Source organism: Euprymna scolopes, chromosome 3, assembly GCF_053919585.1.
Source record: "Euprymna scolopes isolate OS-2025 chromosome 3, ASM5391958v1, whole genome shotgun sequence".
Lineage (NCBI taxonomy): Eukaryota > Metazoa > Mollusca > Cephalopoda > Sepiida > Sepiolidae > Euprymna > Euprymna scolopes.
Window position 1 is genome coordinate 154,588,791 of NC_136484.1, and position 24,607 is coordinate 154,613,397.

The 24,607-nt window shown below is 27.6% G+C and overlaps 1 protein-coding gene across 2 annotated transcripts in view; it reads right to left on the reverse strand.

Annotated features, from left to right (window-relative positions):
* The window catches only part of LOC145259887 (uncharacterized), a 575,878-nt gene that overhangs the window by 96,606 nt on the left and 454,665 nt on the right, over positions 1-24,607 (reverse strand). For both annotated transcript variants that reach the window (XM_080117779.1, XM_080117787.1), the window contains 36 exons: positions 23,863-24,048; positions 23,466-23,639; positions 22,847-23,020; positions 22,219-22,392; positions 21,804-21,878; positions 21,031-21,216; positions 20,618-20,692; positions 19,900-20,085; positions 19,458-19,631; positions 18,831-19,004; positions 18,155-18,328; positions 17,792-17,866; positions 15,910-16,095; positions 15,495-15,569; positions 14,775-14,960; positions 14,314-14,487; positions 13,843-14,016; positions 12,503-12,676; positions 11,972-12,046; positions 11,271-11,456; positions 10,818-10,991; positions 9,361-9,534; positions 8,665-8,838; positions 8,225-8,299; positions 7,111-7,296; positions 6,694-6,858; positions 5,377-5,550; positions 4,913-4,987; positions 4,195-4,380; positions 3,780-3,953; positions 3,186-3,359; positions 2,531-2,704; positions 1,946-2,020; positions 1,231-1,416; positions 764-937; positions 140-313 (listed from right to left, as the gene is read on the reverse strand). In XM_080117779.1, the coding sequence (XP_079973905.1) occupies positions 140-313; positions 764-937; positions 1,231-1,416; positions 1,946-2,020; positions 2,531-2,704; positions 3,186-3,359; positions 3,780-3,953; positions 4,195-4,380; positions 4,913-4,987; positions 5,377-5,550; positions 6,694-6,858; positions 7,111-7,296; positions 8,225-8,299; positions 8,665-8,838; positions 9,361-9,534; positions 10,818-10,991; positions 11,271-11,456; positions 11,972-12,046; positions 12,503-12,676; positions 13,843-14,016; positions 14,314-14,487; positions 14,775-14,960; positions 15,495-15,569; positions 15,910-16,095; positions 17,792-17,866; positions 18,155-18,328; positions 18,831-19,004; positions 19,458-19,631; positions 19,900-20,085; positions 20,618-20,692; positions 21,031-21,216; positions 21,804-21,878; positions 22,219-22,392; positions 22,847-23,020; positions 23,466-23,639; positions 23,863-24,048 (5,571 nt within the window). The remainder of the gene's footprint in view (positions 1-139; positions 314-763; positions 938-1,230; positions 1,417-1,945; positions 2,021-2,530; positions 2,705-3,185; positions 3,360-3,779; positions 3,954-4,194; positions 4,381-4,912; positions 4,988-5,376; positions 5,551-6,693; positions 6,859-7,110; positions 7,297-8,224; positions 8,300-8,664; positions 8,839-9,360; positions 9,535-10,817; positions 10,992-11,270; positions 11,457-11,971; positions 12,047-12,502; positions 12,677-13,842; positions 14,017-14,313; positions 14,488-14,774; positions 14,961-15,494; positions 15,570-15,909; positions 16,096-17,791; positions 17,867-18,154; positions 18,329-18,830; positions 19,005-19,457; positions 19,632-19,899; positions 20,086-20,617; positions 20,693-21,030; positions 21,217-21,803; positions 21,879-22,218; positions 22,393-22,846; positions 23,021-23,465; positions 23,640-23,862; positions 24,049-24,607) is intronic.

A 24,607-nucleotide genomic window follows, 5' to 3' on the forward strand; every position in this document is an offset into this window, starting at 1 on the left:
TCGGGCAACATCGGGTAACTTGCTAGATTATTATGAGATTATAGAGAAATTATATTATATGAAATTCAATTAAAGTTCGTTTCTATTTAGAATAGAAAAAGGCAGACAAAATTAATCATATAATTATACAAACACTAACCTCCACGACCAAAGCCCATTCCGTCTAGAGCGTCTCTGGCCAGACGGAGATCGAGAGCAAGTTCCGGATAACCGGCTTCCTCGCATTCGATGATGGCTTTTTCCAATTGAGCTCGGTCTTTGTTTTTGATTGCTGCCTTCAGTTGGCCACGGAGAAAGTCTGGTGTTTTAAGATCTGATTAACGTAATTAATTATAAATTATCAATCTACTGTTTAACAATAATTTCTATGTACAGTTTCCTGAACATTATAATTACATGAAGAATCCGATGAAATTTAATGAATGTTTACATATTTATACATGGTGAAAAGGTATTTATATATCTTATTGCCATCATGATGAAATAACTTTTAACGTCAATTTATATTGATTAATTATCTTTGTTTACTATGGTTCATATGAATTACATTTACGAGCATTGAATAGTATTTAGTAATATATAAAATTAATTTTAAAATGATATGAATTGTAAACTCTTTAAATGAAATTTAAATCATGAGATTGATGTGAAAATAAAAATGTGAATCTGTCTACAGTTATATTATCACTTGTTTAGATATAATATTTTAACTGGGCTTTGTAGGAAAAAGATTAGAGAAAGCTTATTTAAACAGTATTCTAACCTCCTTTGCCTCCTTCCAATTTGAATAAAGCAAGTCTGGACTGATGAAGATCGACATCAAGTTCAGGATGTCCGACAATTAGGCTTTCGTTTATGACAGCTTCCAAAAGTTTTTTATCCTTCGAAGTAATTGCGATCTTATGTCGGTCACGCAATTCATCCAGAGATAAATTACCTGAGAATCGTAATTTAATTGCATTGAATAACAAATTGACATTTTTCAAAATATATACAATATTAATTTGGTTATTAATTTAATTATTATATAATTTGTACTAATTTTTTTTAATTCATTCACGGCAATAATTTTAACATTCAAGAATATTTTATAATATTATTTTGCTGACTTAACTGACATACGTTGACATTTTCTTCAGTTAAGAAATTAAAATTAATACTTTATAATATAAAACTTTTTATATAATTTATGTAAAAAGCAAAATTTGAAATATCTGTTTTATATCTAACCTCCGTATCCTCCACCCAGTTTGAAGAGAGCTTTCCTGGCATCACAGAGGTCAAACGCCAGTTCTGGATATCTGGCTTCTTCTCCAATATCAATAAGTTGTTCTAATTTTCGGCGATCATTGTTCTTAATTGCTAAGTGCAGTTGTTCACGTAATAGATCCGGTGTCATGTCGTCCAGGGAGATATCTACGAAAAGTTTGGGGCAAATTGTTTTCTTTGATCTTCATAATTTAAATTAACATACAGTTGTAAAAGGGATTAATTCTTAAGGCTAATATTATACATGTAAATAAGCATATGTATATTGTGCTTCGGAAAACGAAATAAAAAGGTAGAAAGGATCGATTAAAATAATAACAATAATTAATCGTTATAATAGATTTAAATGTTATTAAGTTACAAAGTAATCAGAATAAATATATAGCAGAAGAAATAAATTACATATTATTTAAAGTATTTCCTTTATTTGAATAAATTCATAATTTTGATGTAACAAAAAATCTTGTAAAATTATAACTTATATTGATTAACCCTAATGATTAAACATAATAGTTATATTTTATCCAACATTTATATTACTAATAAAATATGTTATAATCGCAAATAGAAAATTTCGCCAGGGACAAATTCTCTTAAGATATGTTGCATAATGTTAGCAAAGGGAATTTCATCGATAATTGTGCTTAATAATAAATATCAAATAAAAGTTTCTAACCTGTTTCTCCGTGTTTCTTGCGGAACAAACTGAACTTAGGAACTTTCATATGGAAACTAGGGAATGACCACGATCCTGATAATCAAAGTTGACAATGTTTAAAATATAAGATAATATATTATTTTTGTTTTGTTCTAATTAAGTGGAAAATATATTTGTAATTTATGTTCAGTATTTAAATATGTATACATATAATATCGATGTATAATATTTACATAAAAATAATTGTTTATATTCGTGCATATATATACATATGAATATATATATATGTATGAATATACATATGAATATATATATATATATACATATATATACTTTTAATGAACGGTACTCGATATAATAAAGAATATACCTTAATCAAGATTCTATTACATTACTTTCAATATGTTCAATAATAAATAGACTTTCATCAAGATAAAATATAAAGTCTCATTTAAAATTATGAAAATATACTTCTCACAGGCAAGAAACGTTACCGATTAACTTTGCCAAGAGTTTTAAAGGACTTTTTTGATGCAAACATTTATTATAGATCAATGTTTGGCTTATAATACTTTTTGAGTACTAAACGTATTCTAAACAAACCTTTTCCACTTTCCTCCAGCGTGTCCAGATGTAATCTGGCTTCTTCAATATCGAGCTTAAGTTCCGGGTGTCCAGAACTAACGCATTCAGCTATAACTTTAGCCAAAACATCTGGATCATCTTTCTTCATGGCCTTTTTCAGTTTCAATCGAAGTTCGTCAACACTCAGCTTTCCTAAGCAACGAAATCCACACGAAACTGTCACTAATTTATCTAATATTGAGCAGTAAGTGAAAATGACAAAATAGGAATAAACTGACGTTAATTAATCAGAGGTTAAAATTACTTTAAAATTTTAATATTCGTAGAAATCAAAATTAGGTGAAAATACATTTGCATGAATTCCCCAAATAGATGAGATAATATTTTTTTTTAAATCAAAACGGAGACTCGAAAAGTATAAAGTTAAATACATTATAGAGGCAGAATATTTAAATATTTCTTATATATTGTATGGGCACGATGTTAAAACATTCTGTTTACAGAAAGTCGTATTATGGAAAGTGAAAGTGTTTAATACAAAACGTGGCTACAATTAATTTTATACTGTCATGAAAGATTAATTAAGGGATTTTTTTTTACGCGCAGAGACAATATGAAAACAGAAAGAGTAAAAATCATGTATAAACATAGTAGTAATATCCATTATACTGACCTCCTCGACCAAAACCCATTCCGTCTAAAGTATCTCTGGCAAGACGGAGATCGAGAGCAAGTTCCGGAAAACCGGCTTCTTCACATTCAATGATAGCTTTTTCCAATTGAGCTCGGTCTTTGTTTTTGATTGCTGCCCTCAGTTGGCCACGGTGAAAGTCCGGTGTTTTAAGATCTGATTAACGTAATTAATTAGTAATTGTTAATCTAATATTTTACACTGTTTTATCTGGAGACAGTTTTAAATATATCTGATGCTTATAAATACAGGATGAATTTAATTCACAAGAAACGTACTTAATTTAATCATGGTCGTATACATGTTGTATACAAGTTAAAATTAATAGTTAACATACTTTAATAATATTAAAAGGGACTTATGAAATATATTTGAAACATAAATTATGAAAATATATTTAATATATTTTAATTCATATTTTGATTGATATTAAAATCGCCATTTAAGTTTACATATGGTAAATACATAGCTTGATTTAATATTTTTAAATGTTAATGAAAACTGTCATAGTATGCAAATTTTTTAAAGAAGTTTCATAAAAGTAGGAGATTTTTTAAATTGAATGTATTTTCTAACCTCCTTTGCCTCCTTCCAATTCAAATAAGGCAATTCTCGACTGATGAATATCAACATCAAGGCCAGGATGGCCTACAATGAGGCTTTCGTTTATGACTGCATCCAAAAGTTTCTTGTCTTTCGAATTTACCGCTATCTTATGTCGTTCACGCAATTCTTCCAGTGGGATATTACCTGAGAACCGTAATTAAATTGCATTGAATAAAAAATTATAATTTGAAAATATAGAGAACATAAATCAGTTAATAAATTACATTCGTTTATGCAATTATTTTAACAATGAATTAATATTTTTACTGATTGAAATAATATCGGGATATTTCCTTTAGGGAATTGAACTTTTTTAATTTATTGATATAACATTTATAGAATTTATGAAAACGAAGAAAAATTGTGATATCTGTTTATATCTAACCTCCATATCCTCCACCCAATTTGAAGAGAGCTTTCCTGGCATCACAAAGATCAAACGCCAGTTCTGGATATCTGGCTTCTTCTCCGATCTCAATAAGTTGTTCTAATTTACGGCGATCGTTGTTCTTCACGGCCAAGTGCAGTTGATCACGCAATAATTCCGGTGACATGTCGTCCAGGGAGATATCTACGGAAAATGGCAGGCAAATGATTTTCTTAGGTTTTCATATTTAAAATTACCGCATGCATTCACAATGTCTATTTCGAAAATGTATATTCTCTACTTTTAATCAGTGCTTATATTATTGATGTGTCAAGGTGAAAAATTTTACTGAAGTAAGAATATAGTTAGATACTATTAATTAAATTAGTTAACCTTATGAATTGTTGACAAAATAATATGGATTACAAAAAATAATTTACACTATTGTTGAATATTTTTTTCTGGTGTTAAAATAAAGACGGATGGAATTAACAAATTTCTTTTAAAAAAAGAAGCTATAACATTGTTTTATCATGTTAATTAAATATATGTACGCTTTATTAAAATGTATATTCCTAATATTAGGTGAAATATTTGATTCATCAAAAATATCACGAAAAAATAAACTTTTTACATGGTAGACATAAATTAATTGTTATATTTCCTATTAAAATTTGAATATTTGTCAATAACATCATCATATTGCACTAGTTTATATTAAATAAAAGTTTCGAACCTGTTTCTCCGTGTTTCTTACGGAACAAACTGAACTTAGGAACTTTCACATGGAAATCGGGGAATGACCATGATCCTGATAAGCAAAGTTTACAAAGTTTATATGAGAGTAGTGTAAATATAAAATGTTACGTTATTTCAGTTCAAAATAAGCTTATTATCAAGTTCTAATGTTTACATAAATATTGTATTTATATATCTATGTATATATGTTGTGTTTCTATTATAACAACGATGATAATTACAATGGAATAAGTTAGTGCGGATTTTGTTATTATTACTTTCCATATATTAAATATGCAATACGCTTTAATTGCAACGTATTTTATCTTTTATTTAAACATAAAAAGAATACAATGAACGAAATGTATTAATTTACGAATATATATTTTGAGCACAAAGATAATATTTTTTAATAAGACGTTTTACGAATTTTAATTAGTGGAAAAATGATTTTAAACAGACCCTTTCCACTTTCTTCCAAAGTTCCCAGATGTAATCTGGCTTCTTCGATATCGGGTTGAAGTTCCGGGTATCCGAAACCTGCACATTCGGCTATAACTTTAGCCAAAACGTCTGGATCATTTTTCTTGATAGCCTTTTTTAGTTTGAGTCGGAGTTTCTCAACATCCAGTTTTCCTAGGTAACGAAATCCACAGACGACATCGTCAGAAATATATCATATGAAAATGAATATTTCGAATAGACTAACATTGGATTTATTAGTTATTAAAGCCAAAAGGAGATGAAATAAGATAAGCAATTAAAATAACATTGATCTGATTAAAACAATATTGAGTTCGTCTATTTTTCTTGGTGATCCAAACGTATCAAGGACAGTATTAAATGAATATTTTTACTTTTAAAATATAGTCTCACCCTAAAACTGAAAGAAATAATAAAAGAAAAACTAAATATATAGATGTATTTCTTATTACGAACCAAATGCTTGTTTTCCACTTACATATTATGCATATATGTATATACTTATATATATATATATATATATATATATATATATATATATATATATATATATACAGAGAAAGGGTGAGAGGGGAGAGATAGAGCAACTGTAGGCAAATGGTTCTTGTATAGCATTTTTTTGTTATAAACTCATTTACTTGTATTTTCAAAATCAGATAACTTTTCTAATCTGTAACGTAATATGGTTTTCCTGAGTTTTACAAGCTCGCATAACACGCAATATGCATCAATTAATGACAAAGAAATATTTGCGGCTCAAAGAAAGATGTAATTATCAAGCTCATTAATGCATTTACTTCACAAGTCGTTGTTACTTGTTTGGGTCGCGCAGCCATAATTTCTTTAAGTAATAATTAAAATGTTAATTAAATATAATAATTAAATTAACTTCTTAGTAAAGTAACATATCCTTACCAAATTCAGTTTGCAGTAACAAAAGTATTCTGGGCGTTGTTTGTGATAATTGCCTTGTAAAATTGTAGAAAAGATTAACGGGTCATTAAGTAATTTTTATGGAATTTTGAATGAAAGTGTCATAAATACGCTCATTCTATCGAATAAGATAATGGTGAACTCCTTTCATTATTTAATAATAATAATAATAATAATAATAATAATAATAATAATAATAATAATAATAATAATAATTATTATTATTATTATTATTATTATTATTATTATTATTATTATTATTATTATTGAATTGTGTACTCATTAAACTTAAATCTATAATTAACCCTTTTCGAATAAAAAATTGGTTCAAATATAGGTTTAATATATATTAAATAATCTAACCTTTGCCGACGTCAGGTTCATCTAAGTTGACATCGATTTCTGGAACGTTCGCTTCAAAACCAGGAAGGCCGAGATTTATGCTTTGCTTAGCAAATATACCCAAAGTATTCGTGTCTTTTGTTTCGACAGAGACGTCTGGTAAATCGATTTCAGGAGATACGCGTGCTGATAAACAAAAACCGATTTTAGACAACAGTGTTAAAAACAGACAACTGTTTTCTAATTATGCCTTATGATATATAAAGTTTACAATATTTGCAAGCAGAAAGTGCTTTTAAAACTGAGAAAATTCGCTATTTAAATCAACTATTGATGTTTCATTTATAATTTATTTACAATCGATTTAACGTACAAATGTTATGGTTTTTTTATGAAAATGATTTTAACATATTAAAACATTGAATATGGTTCTCTAACCTTTGAATTCACCTCGCAATTTTGCGAGGGCGTCCTTGGCATCGCGGAGCTCAAGTTCAGCTTCTGGATATTTGAGTTCATCTGCAATTCCAACTAGTTCTTCTAATTTAGGCAGATCATTTTTCTTTGCAGCTAAACGTAGTTGCTCACGCAGTGCTTCTGGTGACATGTCGACCAAAGTGATATCTAAGTCAAACAATGAACACAGTTTTATTTTTACCTTAGAGACTTTTTTTTATTCTACTCTTTCTATATTTATGTGTAAGTAATGTAAATTATTATACACATTTACATTTTTTTGTCTCTAAAAAGACTTACATTTATATAAACGATGAATTCGAAATTAAATCTTTGATTATATATATTTTTTAGTTTGTACTAAAACGTTATCGTATTGTTTTATCAAGTCGGTGCAAAGAATTTTGCTGGTTTGTAGATTGAACATTTTAAACCAGCATATTTTGATGACGTTAAATGATTCATTTATAACATTTCTTTCAAATTATTAAAGCATCATTCAGATTTTTCTGCAATATTCTAATCCATGTTGAAGCGGGTTTCTTTACTCAACAAAAAAATTATCTGACATCATGATAACGCTCGTTTTTCACACATCAGTATTGACCAAAGGCATGAAAATTTGGTTGAGAAATTGTGTCTCATCATGCCTACTCTTCTCACTCAGATTATTACTTATTTCGAGGATTAAAAAATCAGTTAGGTGGTTTTAGGTTTACATAACGAGTTGAGATTGTACACGAGTTGGATTTAGATTCCATATTTAAACTTAAAACATTTTACAAGTAAGGCATTTAGAAGTTCGATGAGGAATGGAATCAAGTTAAGAGAACCTAAATTTTGTTATTCTTTTCAAAAACACGTATTTTCATTTTCAAGATGACATTATAAATCTGCAAAACTCTTTGCACCATCCTGATAATAATTTCCTCTTTCTGATTATGTATTAATGTTCGACACTACTCAAGTTCTATTTAATTTTAACGGAAATTGATTTCAAATTACGATTTAAATATGTTTTTACCAATCATATGTAGGTTATTCTTGTAATATTTCATAAACATTCATTATTATCATCAACAGAAAATATTCTAACCTGCACTTCCATGTTTCTTTCCGAACATACTGAACTTTGGAACTTTCATATGGAATCCAGGGAACGTGAAAGATCCTACGAATAGCAATAATTGTGATTTACAGTGGAGTTCGATAATTAAAAAATTGCTTAAAGGATTGATTAGCGAGTAAAATCTTTTTTATTCAATGTTTTATTAAATAATCAAAAATCAAGTTTATAAATATTTATATTTTAATTCATTTGAAAAATATTTAATATTTCCTCCATGTTAGATAACTTTTATTACATTTTAATATTAATTGCTAATCATAATTAACGATTTTATATAAAAATTTTCAAATTTAAATTTTGGATTACATTTTATTAAATAAAACCATTAAACGACAAGGAAAACGTAACTTTATTGTCCCCAAAGTAATTAATAATTCTAATAGTATTAATATTATATACAGACAAACCTTTTCCACTTCCTTCTAGAGCATCAAGTTGAAGTCTGGCTTCTTGGATATCGGGGGAAAGTTCAGGGTGTCCAGAACTGATACATTCGGCTATTGTTTTCTCTAAAAGGGCTGCATCTTTTTTCTTGATGGCTTTCTTTAATTTCGAGCGAAGTTTATCTATACCCAATTTTCCTGAGAAGCAAAATGTATCAGCATGTATAATATAATGTATATCCCCATTTGAATATATAGCATGCGGCGGAATTAGAGAAAATGTCGATTTTTCTTTTAAAATGTATACACTAGAATTGATGCCGATTAAAAAAACCTGATTAAACTATGTGACAACCAAAAGAGTAAAATAAACTAAAGATAGGATTGAATTAATTCAAAATTATTACATTACAATAGTAAAAATAATACAATTGCATTTAATGTATTAATTTACGTAATGACCAATGGAAATGGTGGCGTTTAAATTAAAGTGTAAAATTTCAAATAATTATTTCACTTCATATGTTTCATTTATAATCAATAATATGTAAATTATTTTTGCGGAAGGTTTACATAAATACTACAATAATATACCGATCGCTTTTTATATAAGAAGCACAAAGTATACGAAAGGAATGGATACACTCTCATTCTTCAAAATAAACGGGAAAGTCAAAATCTATAAGAGTGCTATAAATAATTTACATCGTATGTACTAACCTCCACGGCCGAAGCCCATACCATCCAGAGTGTCTCTTGCCAGACGAAGATCGAAAGAAAGTTCCGGATAGCCAGCTCTTTCGCATTCTATGATAGCCTTCTCTAATTGACTGCGGTTTTTATTTTTGATTGCTGCATTCAATTGTCCTCGGTAAAAGTCCGGTGATTTCAATTCTGGTTAACGCAATGAAAATTTACTTACAATGGTGTTTCCACAATATTAAATATTTACTCATTATTTATATGCTTGTATTTATGAGATAAAAAGTATTAACGATAGCTTACTATTCAATAAGATGTTTATACTGAAAATATATGATTATATAATGAATCTTCAGATTTCCATTTATATGTAATATTGTTTGTAAAACGAAAATAAAAAAATTGAGCCAAAATCTTCATAATGTACTTCCTTATTAGGTTAAAAAGGCGGTGCAGTAATAATCACACAAAAGTTTTCTGACTATTTTTGTTTATAAAAATCATATAAAATTTTATTAGTGAAAGCTGTTGGCGGTCATTTTCGGCCTTATTAACGTCTATGGACAAGGGACATAACTTGAAATTTAACTCAACCGATGTTGAGAATATATTTCTAAATTTTCACGGGATTTATATTTTTAAAACAACAATACAGGCTTAATTTGCGTAAAAATGTGCACACAGTCTTTTTTAACAGAACAGGTGAGTATATAATAAAGTTTTTTGTGCCGTTTAATTTCTTAGATATTGTGGTCGGTTTGGAAAAGCATTAATTACATTTATTAGTTGAATTGTATTAAAATTGCTTTAAAATTCATTGAAATGTTTACCTCTTAAATATATGCTTACATTTATAAGTTGAAATGAATTAACAATATATTTACTATTCAATTTAATTATTTTCCTTTAAATCCATTATTACATAAATTAGTTTAAATGGGTTAAAAATAAAATTAAAATTCTAAAATGTATGTGGCTAATTAAAATTCGAAGATAATACTGTAAACAAAAATTAAGATTCAATAGTTATTGTAATATTCGATACTTGTTATATAATTTATACGTAGTCCAGTTTGAATATGTTAGTTAATAATTATATTATTAATAATTACAATTAAAATATATTGATAAACGTTATTAATAGAATATTCCAGTATCAGTAATATCAAGTAACAGTGAAGCCGGATTTATTAAAACGTGACCATTTATTTGTTTAAAACATTTGCAATATAATTCATATAGATAATTATATATAGAAACATTTTAAATTATTTCACTAATATATGCGACAGAAAGTTACAAATAAATTATAAAGTAAAACCGTTACTAATGAAGCATCTTTCTTCGATAACTCCCTTTGAATATATGTAAAAACACAAGATATGCATTATTTTTATAGCATGTCTATGTTGTTAATATTTTATCATACTATTTTTAACTTTTATAGAAATTTGTATTCAAATGTGTACTCTAACCTCCTTTGCCACCTTCCAATGCAAATAGGGCGAGTCTGGACTGGTGAATATCGGCATCGAGACCAGGAAGGCCGAGATAGATGCTGTCTTGAATGGTTGCATCCAAGAGTTTCTTGTCTTTTGATTTCAACGCTTCATTATGCAGTTGGCGCGCTTCATCCAATGTGATACTTCCTGATAATCGAAATATATATTTTTTGATGAAATCAACCACACTTTATCACACAGTTAAATCGATATATTGATGGATTTATGACATAATTATCCAGAATAATTTTCAATCTCTTTACAGAATATATTTAGTTTTACCTCACATAAAAAAACAATTAACAGATTTCCATCTGTCTATTAATAAATGAATATTTACTTCAATCATATTACATTAATAATATATTATTGTTTTATATAATTCAGAAGTTATAAGAACAGAAACATAGTATTTGTTATTCTAACCTCCATATCCGCCTCCGAATTTGAAGAGTGCTTCGCGGGCATCACAGATATCGAACGCTAGTTCTGGATATTTTGCTTCTTCGGCAATGTCAATAAGTTGTTCTAATTTCGGGCGGTCATTGTTCTTCACAGCTAAACGCAGTTGATCACGCAGTGTATCCGGTGACATGTCGTCCAGAGAGATATCTATGTAAAAGCATGTTTCAGTCGTATTATATACGTATATTTACTTCAGGAAAAAAACACAAAATATAGTATAATAAATATTTATATTAACTATATTTAAATATTAATTCATTATTTTTAAATATACTCTTATTCGTAATTCGAATATCGATACATTATTTGACATTAAATCTTAAAAAGTAATAACGTTATTCATCATAAATGAATTTATATCTTTATATTACAAAAGTTTAGTATATATACTTTAATTTATATAAATTCTGACAATATAAATTCGTAAATACGTATTGCTAAGTAACAATGAATATTTAATTTTATTCTCTCTACTTTAATAAATTCTTGACGATTTGATAAAATATTAAGACATTTTAAATGTAAGTATTGTCTAGACTTAACACAAAGAAAACGTCATCAACAGTCCCTGCTTCAAATTGTGATTGGATTATTTTTTCCGGAATTTATTATCCATGATAAGGTTTAATTTAAAATGAGCACATGTATAAAATGATGCTAACCTGTATCTCCATATTTCTTACGGAACAAACTGAACTTTGGAAGTTTCATATGGAACTGTGGAAACGACCATGATCCTGATGATCAAAATGTAATAACGTTATTAGGGTTAGAATAAAGGAATTATTTATTTAGCGTAAATGTGCAAATATTACCATGTAATTTATATGAATAACATAGTTAATGTTTTGTTTTTATTTGTTCATAGTACATATTCAGGAAAATAAGGTGAAGTTATTAATTACTTTTAATTAATCCCATATATATATATATATATATATATATATATATATATATATATATATGCATATATATGTATGTATATATATGTAGTAAGTAGTTAAAGATAAATTCTCGAAATGTTTAACTTGTAAAATAAAATAAACGATTCATTAAATAAAATAAAATAAATTAAATAAAATTTAATAAAATTAAAGAGTCATTAAAAAAATAATTTATTTTTAATTGTTATTGCTTTTTAATAAATCATCAAATATGGACCCAAACGTTAAATTAATACGATTAGAACAAACCTTTGCCATCATCGTCAAGAGTATCCAGTTGAATTCTGGCTTCTTTGATAGTAGGAGCCAGTTCCGGATATCCAGAACTGACACATTCGTCTATTACTTTCCTTAGAAGTTCTGGCTCGTTTTTCTTCATTGTGTTCTCTAGTTTCAGGCGTAGTTTATCTACACTCATTTTTCCTGGCAAACAAGATGATCCATTGATAACACGGTATATATATAACAGAGTAGAAACGGAAGTAACGAGAATATAAAGAGTAGAAAATATTTAACAAAAAAGTTAAGATTTGAATCAGAGCATATAAGTTAATACACTAATGTGTATCAAATTAGAGGGGCTATATTGACTATAAAAACAAAAGATTTATATATATATATATATATATATATATATATATATATATATATATATATATATATATATATATAATGAGTTTTAAAATGAATAATGGTGTATAATTATATAAATATTAAATAATATTTATTCGGTAAATGATCAAGATCAATTCGATTACAAGTACATATAACTATTAAGGAAATCATTTCGATCCATAGCTAATACCCGGGCAACAGCGGAATAGCATAAGGCAACAGGATTCTGATATTTCGGTATAAGTTGTTTTTTTGTAAGTAAATCTTGTTATATACTTTTTAAAAATAAAAACAAAGAATGAAATATGGATTTTAAGTTGATAAGTATTTTTCATGTACGTGCGTTTGTATTAACTGATAATTATAGGCTCTGATAATTAAAATATCGATTTCATTACAGTAATCAATTTATAGGGGACGATATTAAAATGCTACCCGGTGCACTTTTGACAATATGAATCCTGACAAAAAGGAATTTGTTGAAAAGGGCAATATAAAAATATTTATAAAATAATCAAGTGATATGCCGAAGCATGGAATCGACTAAATGTTTAATCAAAAAAGACATAATTTTATTCGCTCCATATTTTCCATGAACAGATCCCTTCTCATGTAATTAGTTCGAAAGCTCGATTAAGTTTTACGAGAAGAAATACATATTTGTAAGAGTAGAAATGCATATTTATAAATACATATTTTATTTTAATCTTTTAAGTATATACTGGTGCATTTTACGACATATTTATGAATATAACAATCCGTATGAATAATATAATGATCATCATAGATTAATATTCGAATACAAATTAGTTACACAAAAATAGTTATGATTTTGCATAAAACATACTTATTTAAGAACAGTTTAAGGTATATAGATGAACACTAGGACAAACCATGATATTAATTAAGGAAGCGATATTATGGAGAATACTAAATTACAAAGACAATACTCTTATAAATCTGATAATACTGACCTCCACGACCAAAGCCCATGCCGTCTAGTGCATCTCTGGCCAATTTGAGATCGAAAGAAAGCTCCGGAAATCCGGCTTTCTCACATGCAAGGATGGCTTTTTCCAATTGAGCCCGATCTTTGTTTTTGATTGCTGCTCTTAGTTTCTCACGGTGAAAGTCCGGGGTTTTCAGTTCTGATTAATGCAATTGATATTTAAAATTATTTAATCACTAACAAGACGATGTTCGTTATATCCATTACTTAGTAGAAAATAAATAAAAATAAATGAATTGGTAATTATTAATTACACTGAGCCACATAAATATATTCACACAGATAATTACATATTGGTTTTCAGAAATATATCAATATATGATATAATTTACAATAGTAATAGAAAAGTAATTCATACTGTATTTCATGATTTTTAACTAAAATATAGATACCAACAGATTATTACAATATGTGTGTAAGAAGCGAGTAGGCTAACCTCCTTTTCCGCCATCCAGTTTAAATGAAGTTGATCTTAATTGGTGGATATCAGCATCTAATCCAGGAAGACCGAGATAAACGCTGTCCCTAATAATTGCATCCAAATGACTCCCATTTTTTGATTTCAATGCTGCTTTATGACGTTCTCGTAAATCGTCCACGGAAATTTCTCCTAATAATTGAAAGTCGATTCATATGAAAATATGAAATAAAATACCATTTCAAATTATTCAAATGTATATGTTTTATAATTAATTATTAAAAAAAATGTAAATTCAAATATTATTACATGTTCGTTTACTTCGATGTAATTTGTAAATATAGCTTAATGAATTAATGAATATAATTCAAGATATTAAAGTTTTAATACATATAAAACGAGCTGTTATTATTATTATTATGATAATATGATTATAAAATATTAATATAACTCATAAATTATCATCTTTTTAATCTAACCTCCATATCCGCCTCCCAATTTGAAGAGTGCTTCCCTGGCCTCACAGAGATCGAACGCCAGTTCTGGATACTTGGCTTCCTCGGCAATGTCAATAAGTTGTTCTAATTTCGGTCGGTCATTGTTCTTCACAGCTAAACGCAGTTGGTCACGTAATGTTTCTGGTGTCAAATCGTCCAGAGATATATCTATTCAAAATCAAATTGAAATAGCCATAATTATATATCCTATTACTACGATGATATAATACAATTATTAATAATCTATATTATAAGAAAGTGTATAGTTCATAAGTTATTAATGGCCTGCGTTATCCGTATGTTTGCATACGAATATACATTACATTTTATCTTTGCATCTTTTATCTTTGTAAGTTTAAACATGTAGATTTAAACCTTGTCATTTTTAATATCATAGATTTACGTATTATAGAATTAAATATTGTGGGTGTAAATATTGTAGATAAAAACATTGTCGAGTAAAACATAAATGTTAATAATTAAGCATTTTGATTAATATGTAAAATTACTGTATGGTTTTTCGATTCTGTGTGTGTATGTGTGTGTGTGAGGGGTGTATTCAATAGTGTTTTTAAATCTATCAGAATATACGAGAGAAATAATGAATTGCTTACATAATTTTTCTGTATTCAGTATATAATATTCAGAGAATATATTTTTAGTTTTTATTTTAAAGTAATTTATCAATAAAATGTTGCAAACCTGTATCTCCATATTTCTTTCGGAATAAACTGAACTTTGGAAGTTTCATTTGGAATTGTGGAAGCGACCATGATCCTGATATTCAAAATGTAATTAATATTATACAATAATAAATTTAATTGTTGGTGACGGTTTTTAAATAGTTGCATGTTTATCTAAAAACACCGGAATAAAATAATTCATTAATACTGTAAAATAAATTACTATTATGTCTTTGAGTTCTTTAATCTTATTGAAATATATGTATATTATTAAATACATTTACCTGGTGTGTGTGATCGATTATTATTTAAATAGTTTTAGTTTTAGACAATATAATTACAGATTATATTTGCTTGAGGATTGATACTTTAATCAATGTTTCTATGTAGATGAAATGTAAAGGTGCAAACTCGATATTAAAAACGTATCTAACCTTCAACATCTGCTTTCATTTTTGGAAGTGCTTCACGCGCCTCTTTAAGGTCAAGTTCAAGTTCCGGATATTGAGCTTTCTCGGCCTCCAAGATAAGCTTTTCAAGTGCAGGTCTATCATTGTTCTTCATAGCCAACCTCAGTTGGCCACGTAGATCTTCAGGAGACATCAATTCGATTGTAACGTCTGGATAAAATTATTAGTTTTTTGTAGTTTTATATTAAAAATTGACTAATATATATTAGAAAAATCGTTTTATACGTTTTATTATTAAATGTAAGTGCATATAAACATTAAAATTAAATAACCTGCGTGTTTGCTATTTATCTATAATTACGTTAATATGCTCATTAACGCCATTATTAGTAAACTATATATAAATAATATGCATAATAAATTATTATAAGTATATTTTAGGTGTAATTACAATTTGTCGAATTATTTCTTTTTACTTTCATTTTGACATTAGGCTATAGTAGTTTAATGAACTCAATTATATAGATAACCAATTCTAAAACTATCTGTAAACATGAGCTTATTCAATGTATGCGTATATATATATATATATGTATATATATATATATATATATATATATATATATATATATATATATATATATATATAATGATTGCAACGGCTTCTTAGACGAGTGTCACTCTCTCAGTCACTGAAAAGCCATGAGCCTGAAGATGACTTTTTAGTCCTGCCAGCGACTTTCACACCTTCAAGCAGACATAACACTAAAGACGGTCATTGGTATAAATACATATATATATGCATATATATATATATATATATATATATATATACACGCACGCATACATATATACACATACATATACACACATATACACATGCATGTATATATACATACACACATATATACATACACATATATATACATACACACATACATACATACACACATGCATACACATATATACACATACATATATACACATACATACACACATATACATACACACACATACATATGTGTGTGTATATATATTGATATCTGTAATCCACATAGTAACATTGAACCGTTATTCATTAATATAAGTTTTCTATTAATAATCCAAGTGTAATGCATATTATGTAAGTATTTCATAATTATATAATATATATTCCATATTAATTAATTATTTAAATTTTACGTTTCGATAAATAAAACTCCATTTTATTTCACTCCATTTAGTATATAATTTTCAGTACATTAGATTGACAATTGTTACAGTAAAATGATGTTATATTACTTAAATCCTATTATACAGCTTTTTATCACCTAATACTATTTTTAATTTTATAAGCTTTAAATTAAAATTGCATGTTATATTAACAGACAGTTGAAATCAAAGTTTTATTTTACTTAAGATAAGACTTAATCCAATAAAAATGATCCATTTTTGAATGGATACCACGTTCATATAAATCTCTCATATTAGTATCTCATAGTTTTCTACATAAGAACAGTCTAAAAATAACATCTCAGAATTATATGAAGACTTCGAATACTAAACGCAATAAATGCCATTTTTAGTTATAACTACATAAATTTGTTGATCATTTTGTAGTTTGATATAAAAAAAAAAATGAAGAATCAGTTGCATTTTCACACTCGACCCCAAAATCATGTTTTACATAATATGATACTAACATATTTTTCTTAATTTAAATAAGCTTTTAGTTGAAGTCTAGTTTTTGATATTCATCCTTGTGTGATTTAATATCGCAACTCAATTTCACTGGATTTATCGCGTATCGCATTCAAACTTTTTGAATCTGAACAACTTAATGTTTTATTAATTTATTATTTAAAATTAAAAGATGTATGTTTGTTGTAAGTATTATGTATGCATTTAAAATTTTAACATAGCGAACCTTTATCTTTTTTCTTCTTAGAGAAAAGTCCAAAGCTGGGCATTTTGATATTGATGTCTGGGAATGACAGTGATCCTGGTGACCAAAATGAGATATTTTTAAATGACACGAAAAAAAAATAAAACTGATTGAAAATTTGATTTACATTAATTTAAAAAATAAAAATTACTATTCATTCGTTTGATAATAAATGAATTAAATTCCGAAAATGTCATGATTTAAATAACATAAAACTTTACAGATGAAAACGGGAACATAATTTACCCATGAGAGCCGTATTTCTGTAAATATATTGCATAGATTATAAATGATTGCAATAATTTATAAAAGAATTATCAGTGGCTGTAAATGGTGAAAACAAACCTTTGCCGCTTGCTTCCAAATTATCCAGATGTAATCTGGCTTGTTCGATATTTGGCATAAGTTCTGGGTGTCCGTAACTGACACATTCGTCAATCACTTTCGCCAGAAATTCTGGATCATTTTTCTGGATTGCGCCATTCAGTTTCAGTTTAAGGTCATCTACAGTCAATTTTCCTGATAGACAAAAAATACCTATGTCTTAGATATTTACGCCTTTTCCACTTTAACTCGATTAGATGTATTTAAATGAATAAATGTATAATATTCCTTATGTAAAAATAGAGTTAATCAAAGAAATATTTACAAATATAATTTTACTTCTGTATTATATGAAATGACGTGTCGAATTACAGTTATATGATAAATTATTTATTTTTCACTTATTTTATTGAATTAATATAGAAAATTATAGTGATACGAGAAATAATGAATATTTTGATGTTTATACATAACGATTTTAATATAAATGTTATTTCAAAGATATTTAACCTCTTTATGTAAGTTATCACATAATAATTAGCAGGTTTAACTGGAAATCAATCATCATTTTAAAACAAAATTACTTTACCACATTAGCGGATGATTTAAGAAACCCTAACACAGATTGCGTATTCATGGATGGTTATGAAGAATGATATATTAAAATGAATTTATTACGAACTTCAAAAATACGAACCTCCACGACCAAAGCCCATACCGTTCAGGGTGTCTCTAGCCAAACTGAGATCGAGAGCAAGTTCCGGAAATCCGGCTTCCTCGCATTCAATAATGGCTTTTTCCAACTGAAGTTTGTCTTTGTTTTTGATTGCTGCTCTCAATTGGCCCCGAAGAAAGTCCGGTGTTTTAAGATCTGATTAATGTAATTAATTGGGAATCAGAATTCTATAGATTTAATAACATTTCGGAATTATGTTAAGATGTCTTCATAGGATCAAAGATCTTTTAAAACTGTAATTCACATTTATAAATATTTAACTTATGTTTAAAGTTAATGTAAAGTATTAATCAGAATAATACTTATATCCGTTAAAATTACAGATTATTTTATACGCAAATATTTGCTTTTTGTTAGAAAAGTTATATTTAAATTCCTCTCTGTAAATGTCGTAGTAAATGATTTAAATTATTTAAGACAATTAAAACATAATTATAAAGTAAAAAAATTACATTATGTCGATAAATAAATTATGAAAATTCCATTCTTATACATAAATATATATAAGATTAATATGCATATTTCCTATATGATGTAAAGGTTACTAAAAGTGTAATATTATATTAAAACCTTTAGAAATATTCTAACCTCCTTTTCCGCCTTCCAGTTTAAATAAGGCAAGTCTGGACTTGTGGATATCGGCATCGAGTCCAGGAAGACCAAGACTGATGCTGTCTCTAATGGTTGCATCCAAAAGTTTCTTATCTTTTGCTTTCAATGCTGCTTTATGCCGTTTACGTAGATCGTCCACGGAAATTTCTCCTAATAATGGAAAGTCGACTTAATTAAGAATAGAATAATGAACAGATCCTACAAATATATTAATTTGGGGGTGTTTAATATTAAATAACTTCAAAAATTAGGTATTAGTTGCAATACCTTAGGTCGTGTATTATTTTATATACTTCATAGTTTTTACGTATATAATTAAAGGATTAAAATTTAAATATAAGTTAAACGAATAATTATAATAATGTACTTGTAAAATATGAAATTTCAAATTAGTAAATAATTATTTTGTTAATCTAACCTCCATATCCGCCTCCCAATTTGAAGAGTGCTTCCCTGGCCTCACAGAGATCGAACGCCAGTTCTGGATACTTGGCTTCCTCAGCAATGTCAATAAGTTGTTCTAATTTCTGTCGGTCTTTGTTCTTCGCAGCTAAGCGCAGTTGGTCACGCAATGCTTCTGGTGTCAAATCGTCCAAAGATATGTCTATTCAAAAGCAGATTTAAATACTCAGAAATATATTTCTATATCGTTATTAGTGAAATTAATACGAATTAATATGCATCGTAAATTATCTAATGTGAAACTCCCATTTATATCAATTATTAATCGCTTAAAATGTATATCTTTATATATATATATGTATATATATATATATATTACTTTTATATACATTAAAATTCTAACTTTTACCTTTGTAGATTTAAGAAAGCATTTTTCATACATCAATTTTATCGCTATACATGTTCTCCTGTATATATGAAATTGATTCTTTAGAATCAAAATGTAAATGAAATAATTATTCAATCAAAAAATGTAAATATATTAAATTTTGTAAATATATTATTGACTAAAATATGTTCTATATAATTAAAATTATGTATATGAGTTAATTAACTTTTAAAATATACATGAATATACGCCATAAGTCTTTTGTCTTAGATTGAGTATTTAATGTTAACAAATGTTTTTTTACATGACTTTTATTTCTATCAAATTATAAACAAATGATGCGAACCTGTATCTCCATATTTCTTACGGAACAGACTGAACTTTGGAAGTTTCATTTCAAATTGTGGAAAAGACCATGATCCTGATAATCGAAATGTAATATTATGTATAATAACTGAATTAATTGTTTCGACCAATCATTTTTATTTTCGCATGAACTTAATAAAAAAATAAAATATTTCTTTTAATGACAATTCTTTATGAATTTCAATTTTTGTTAAATCATATTAACTTATAATTATATGTAGAGGAAATTTATCGCATAATTATAGGTCAACGTAAATTAGACCGATATAATTAAAAGTTTTTACTTTATAAAAGTATTTGATTTAGAGAAATCTTTTTAAGAAGTTCAAGATAAGAACGTTATGAAATGTATTAATTAATTGATGCAAACACTATATGATATACTTATCTAACCTTCAACGTCTGCTTCCATTTTAGGAAGGGCTTCACGGGCCTCTTTTAGATCAAGTTCAAGTTCGGGATATTGGGCTTTCTCTGCCTCCAGGATAAGCTTCTCAAGTGCGGGTCTATCATTGTTCTTCATAGCTAACCGCATTTGGGCACGTAGGTCTTCGGGGGACATCAATTCGATTGTTACATCTATATAAAATCATTAGATTTTTGTAGTTTAATATTGTAAAGTGGATTATGTATACAATCAATTCTTATAATGTATCTTATAGATTATACTATTATATGTATGTATATATGTTAATCTCTAATCTATCCATAGAGTAAACATTCGACTGTGATATGCATTTTTAATTGTTCATGTTCATGAAATTATTAGTCAATTATATACGAATAATACGTATTATATTTGTCAGTAAATTGCACAATGAGGCAAACGTTTACTAATGCGTGACGTATTTCTTTTTTTACTTTTGTTCTGATAAATGAAATTTTATTTTACTTATATTACTTATAGTATATATCTTCTCATATATTTTTATTAGAATAAAATCATCAATTTTCGGATTACCGCCAGCGGCGTTGTTAAGATTATATATTTTAAGTCTACAATCTTAGAATTCTATAAAAGTATCTGCAAAACGTAAAAACAAAACTTTCGTAATATAATGGGTTAGAAATTTAAATATTTTCATACATGTGGTATTTTAGATCTTGTTATTACTATCTAATATTATTATTATTTATTTACAAGCAACTAAAAAAAACCAGCGAACCTTTATCTTTTTTCTTCTTTGAGAAGAGTCCAAAGCTTGGCATTTTGATATTAATGTCTGGGAACGACAGGGATCCTGATGACCAAAACAAGATATACAACAGTAGAAGACAAATATAAAACTGGTCGATTATAGGTGGGTGCTTGGAATCAAATAATTTTTATATTACATTAGATGTACACTTAAATTGGAAAATTAATATTTTTAAAATGTTATCAATAGAAAATTCAGCTATGGCTCTAAAATCTGAATTCCGCTAAGTTTTTAAATTAAAATCTCGCCAGAAAAATTATAAAATAATAATTCTGTTCATAATGTCAATTAAATCTCATAAGGAAATCGTAGTAATTATAATTTATTGTAATAATACTTTCTTATATTCCGCAATTAGTTTATGTGAATGATAATAACAAACCTTTGCCGCTTTCTTCCAAAGTATCCAGATGTAATCTGGCTTCTTGGATATTTGGCATGAGTTCCGGATGTCCGTAACTGACACATTCGTCAATCACCTTCGCCAGAAATTCTGGATCATTTTTCTTGATTGCACCATTCAGTTTCAATTTAAGATCATCTACACTCAATTTTCCTGATAGACAAATAATACCAATGTCAACGACGCTAAACCTTTTTTAACGGGACACCGATTTAAAACATTATAAGGGGGTATCATTATGCTTATTGAAAAACAAATTTCATGAAAAGAATTGTAATGAGATAATTGTTATTATATATTACATAAAATTGAAGAACAATTATCTTTATATGACGTATTTTGTATCATATTTTTCCGAATTAATATAGAAATGCAATGAGTAATATATATTATGCTTTTTATTTGTAACCATTTAAATATACATTTTATGAAACGAGGGTGTTACTTATATCAAGTTATTTTATAAATAAATCGTCGTTATTTACCGAAAATGATTTATTACATAAGGATATGAGTAAATAAATCCTAACACAAATTAACATTAAGTAATGGTTAAGCAGAATTATATATTACAAATAAATTCATCATGAACATTAACAATACTAACCTCCACGACCAAAGCCCATACCGGCTAAAGCGTCTCTAGCCAAATTGAGATCGAGAGCGAGTTCCGGGAATCTGGCTTCCTCGCATTCAATGATTGCCTTTTCCAACTGAAGTTTGTCTTTGTTTTTGATTGCTGTTCTCAGTTTGCCACGAAGAAAGTCCGGTGTTTTAAGATCTGATTAATGTAATTAATTTTAAATTATAATTCTATAGAGCGAATTTAATGATTTTTTTAGATATAATCCTAAAATATTTATATCTTTTAAAAAATGAAATTCGCATTTTTAAATATTTATCACGAATTTGTGTAAGAAATTAATAAAATATAACCTTTAGGTCAGTTAACTTTTAAGTTTGGATTATTTTATATATTAAAGATTCACTTTAATTTATATTTAAAATCATGTATGTGAACCTCGTGCGAAATTATTTTAATAGTGTCAGACTGCATAAAAAACTAATAATAACGTGCACAAATTCCAAATCTTACGGCGATAAATGAATCATAAAAATCCTATTGTTATATATAATATATTTTCTTATAAAATTATGTAATTTAATTTAAATATTTACTATTAAAATATTTTATAAAGATATTTGTTACAAAATTGTATTCTAACCTCCTTTTCCGCCTTCCAGTTTAAATAAGGCAAGTCTGGACTTGTGAATATCAGCATCGAGTCCAGGAAGACCGAGACTGATGCTGTCTCTAATGGTTGCATCCAAAAGTTTCTTATCTTTTGCTTTCAATGCTGCTTTATGTCGTTTACGTAAATCGTCCACGGAAATTTCTCCTGATAATTGAACATCGATTAAATTAAAAATATGAAAGAAAACATCCTTCAAATAATTCAATTTTCAAAATTTCAAATGCTCATTTATTGTAAAAATGATAAATTAATTAAAATATGTTTCGAGATGCTAATTCATCTTTATCGAATTAATAGTTATAGTATTGAGAGGTATAAGTTGCAATAAATTGTTATGATTACAATATAATTTAAAATATTAAATAACCTCCATATCCGCCACCCAATTTGAAGAGTGCTTCCCTGGCCTCACAGAGATCGAACGCCAGTTCTGGATACTTGGCTTCCTCGGCAATGTCAATAAGTTGTTCTAATTTTGGTCGATCATTGTTCTTCACAGCTAAGCGCAGTTGGTCACGCAATGCTTCTGGTGTCAAATCGTCCAAAGATATGTCTGTTTAAAATCAGATTCCAATAGTCAGCAAAACTTAGAAATAAAATTAATGCGAGCCAATCTTAATTCATATTGTATGAACCATTATATTATATTAATTATTAATCATTTAAAGTATTTTGTATATGCATTGGAATTATAATAGGCATATTTTCAAATTTTAACATTTTATATCCAATATGTTATTATATAGTTTGGATTGACTTTGAATTAGAATGGAAATCAAATAACTATTTAAATAAAATATAAAAGTATATGAACTTTAGTAAAAATTATTTAATCGATGCCTCCATTTAGTCTTGAAAGACAAAGGATACCTCCTGTAGGGGCAGCTGCGCGTGTGACTGAGAGGCAAGGGTTGCGCAATCCGCAACCATACTTCTCCTGAATCGGCACTGTATGAGTCCAATGGCAAGATGTCCAGGACGATTGGAAGCAATGCCGAGATAAGCGGAGAGCACATACAGTACATGGAAGGCCCAAATGGTCATCCATTTAGTACTGACCACGTTCAACGTTGCTTAACTTCGGTAATACAGCAAGAACAGGTGTCTCAACG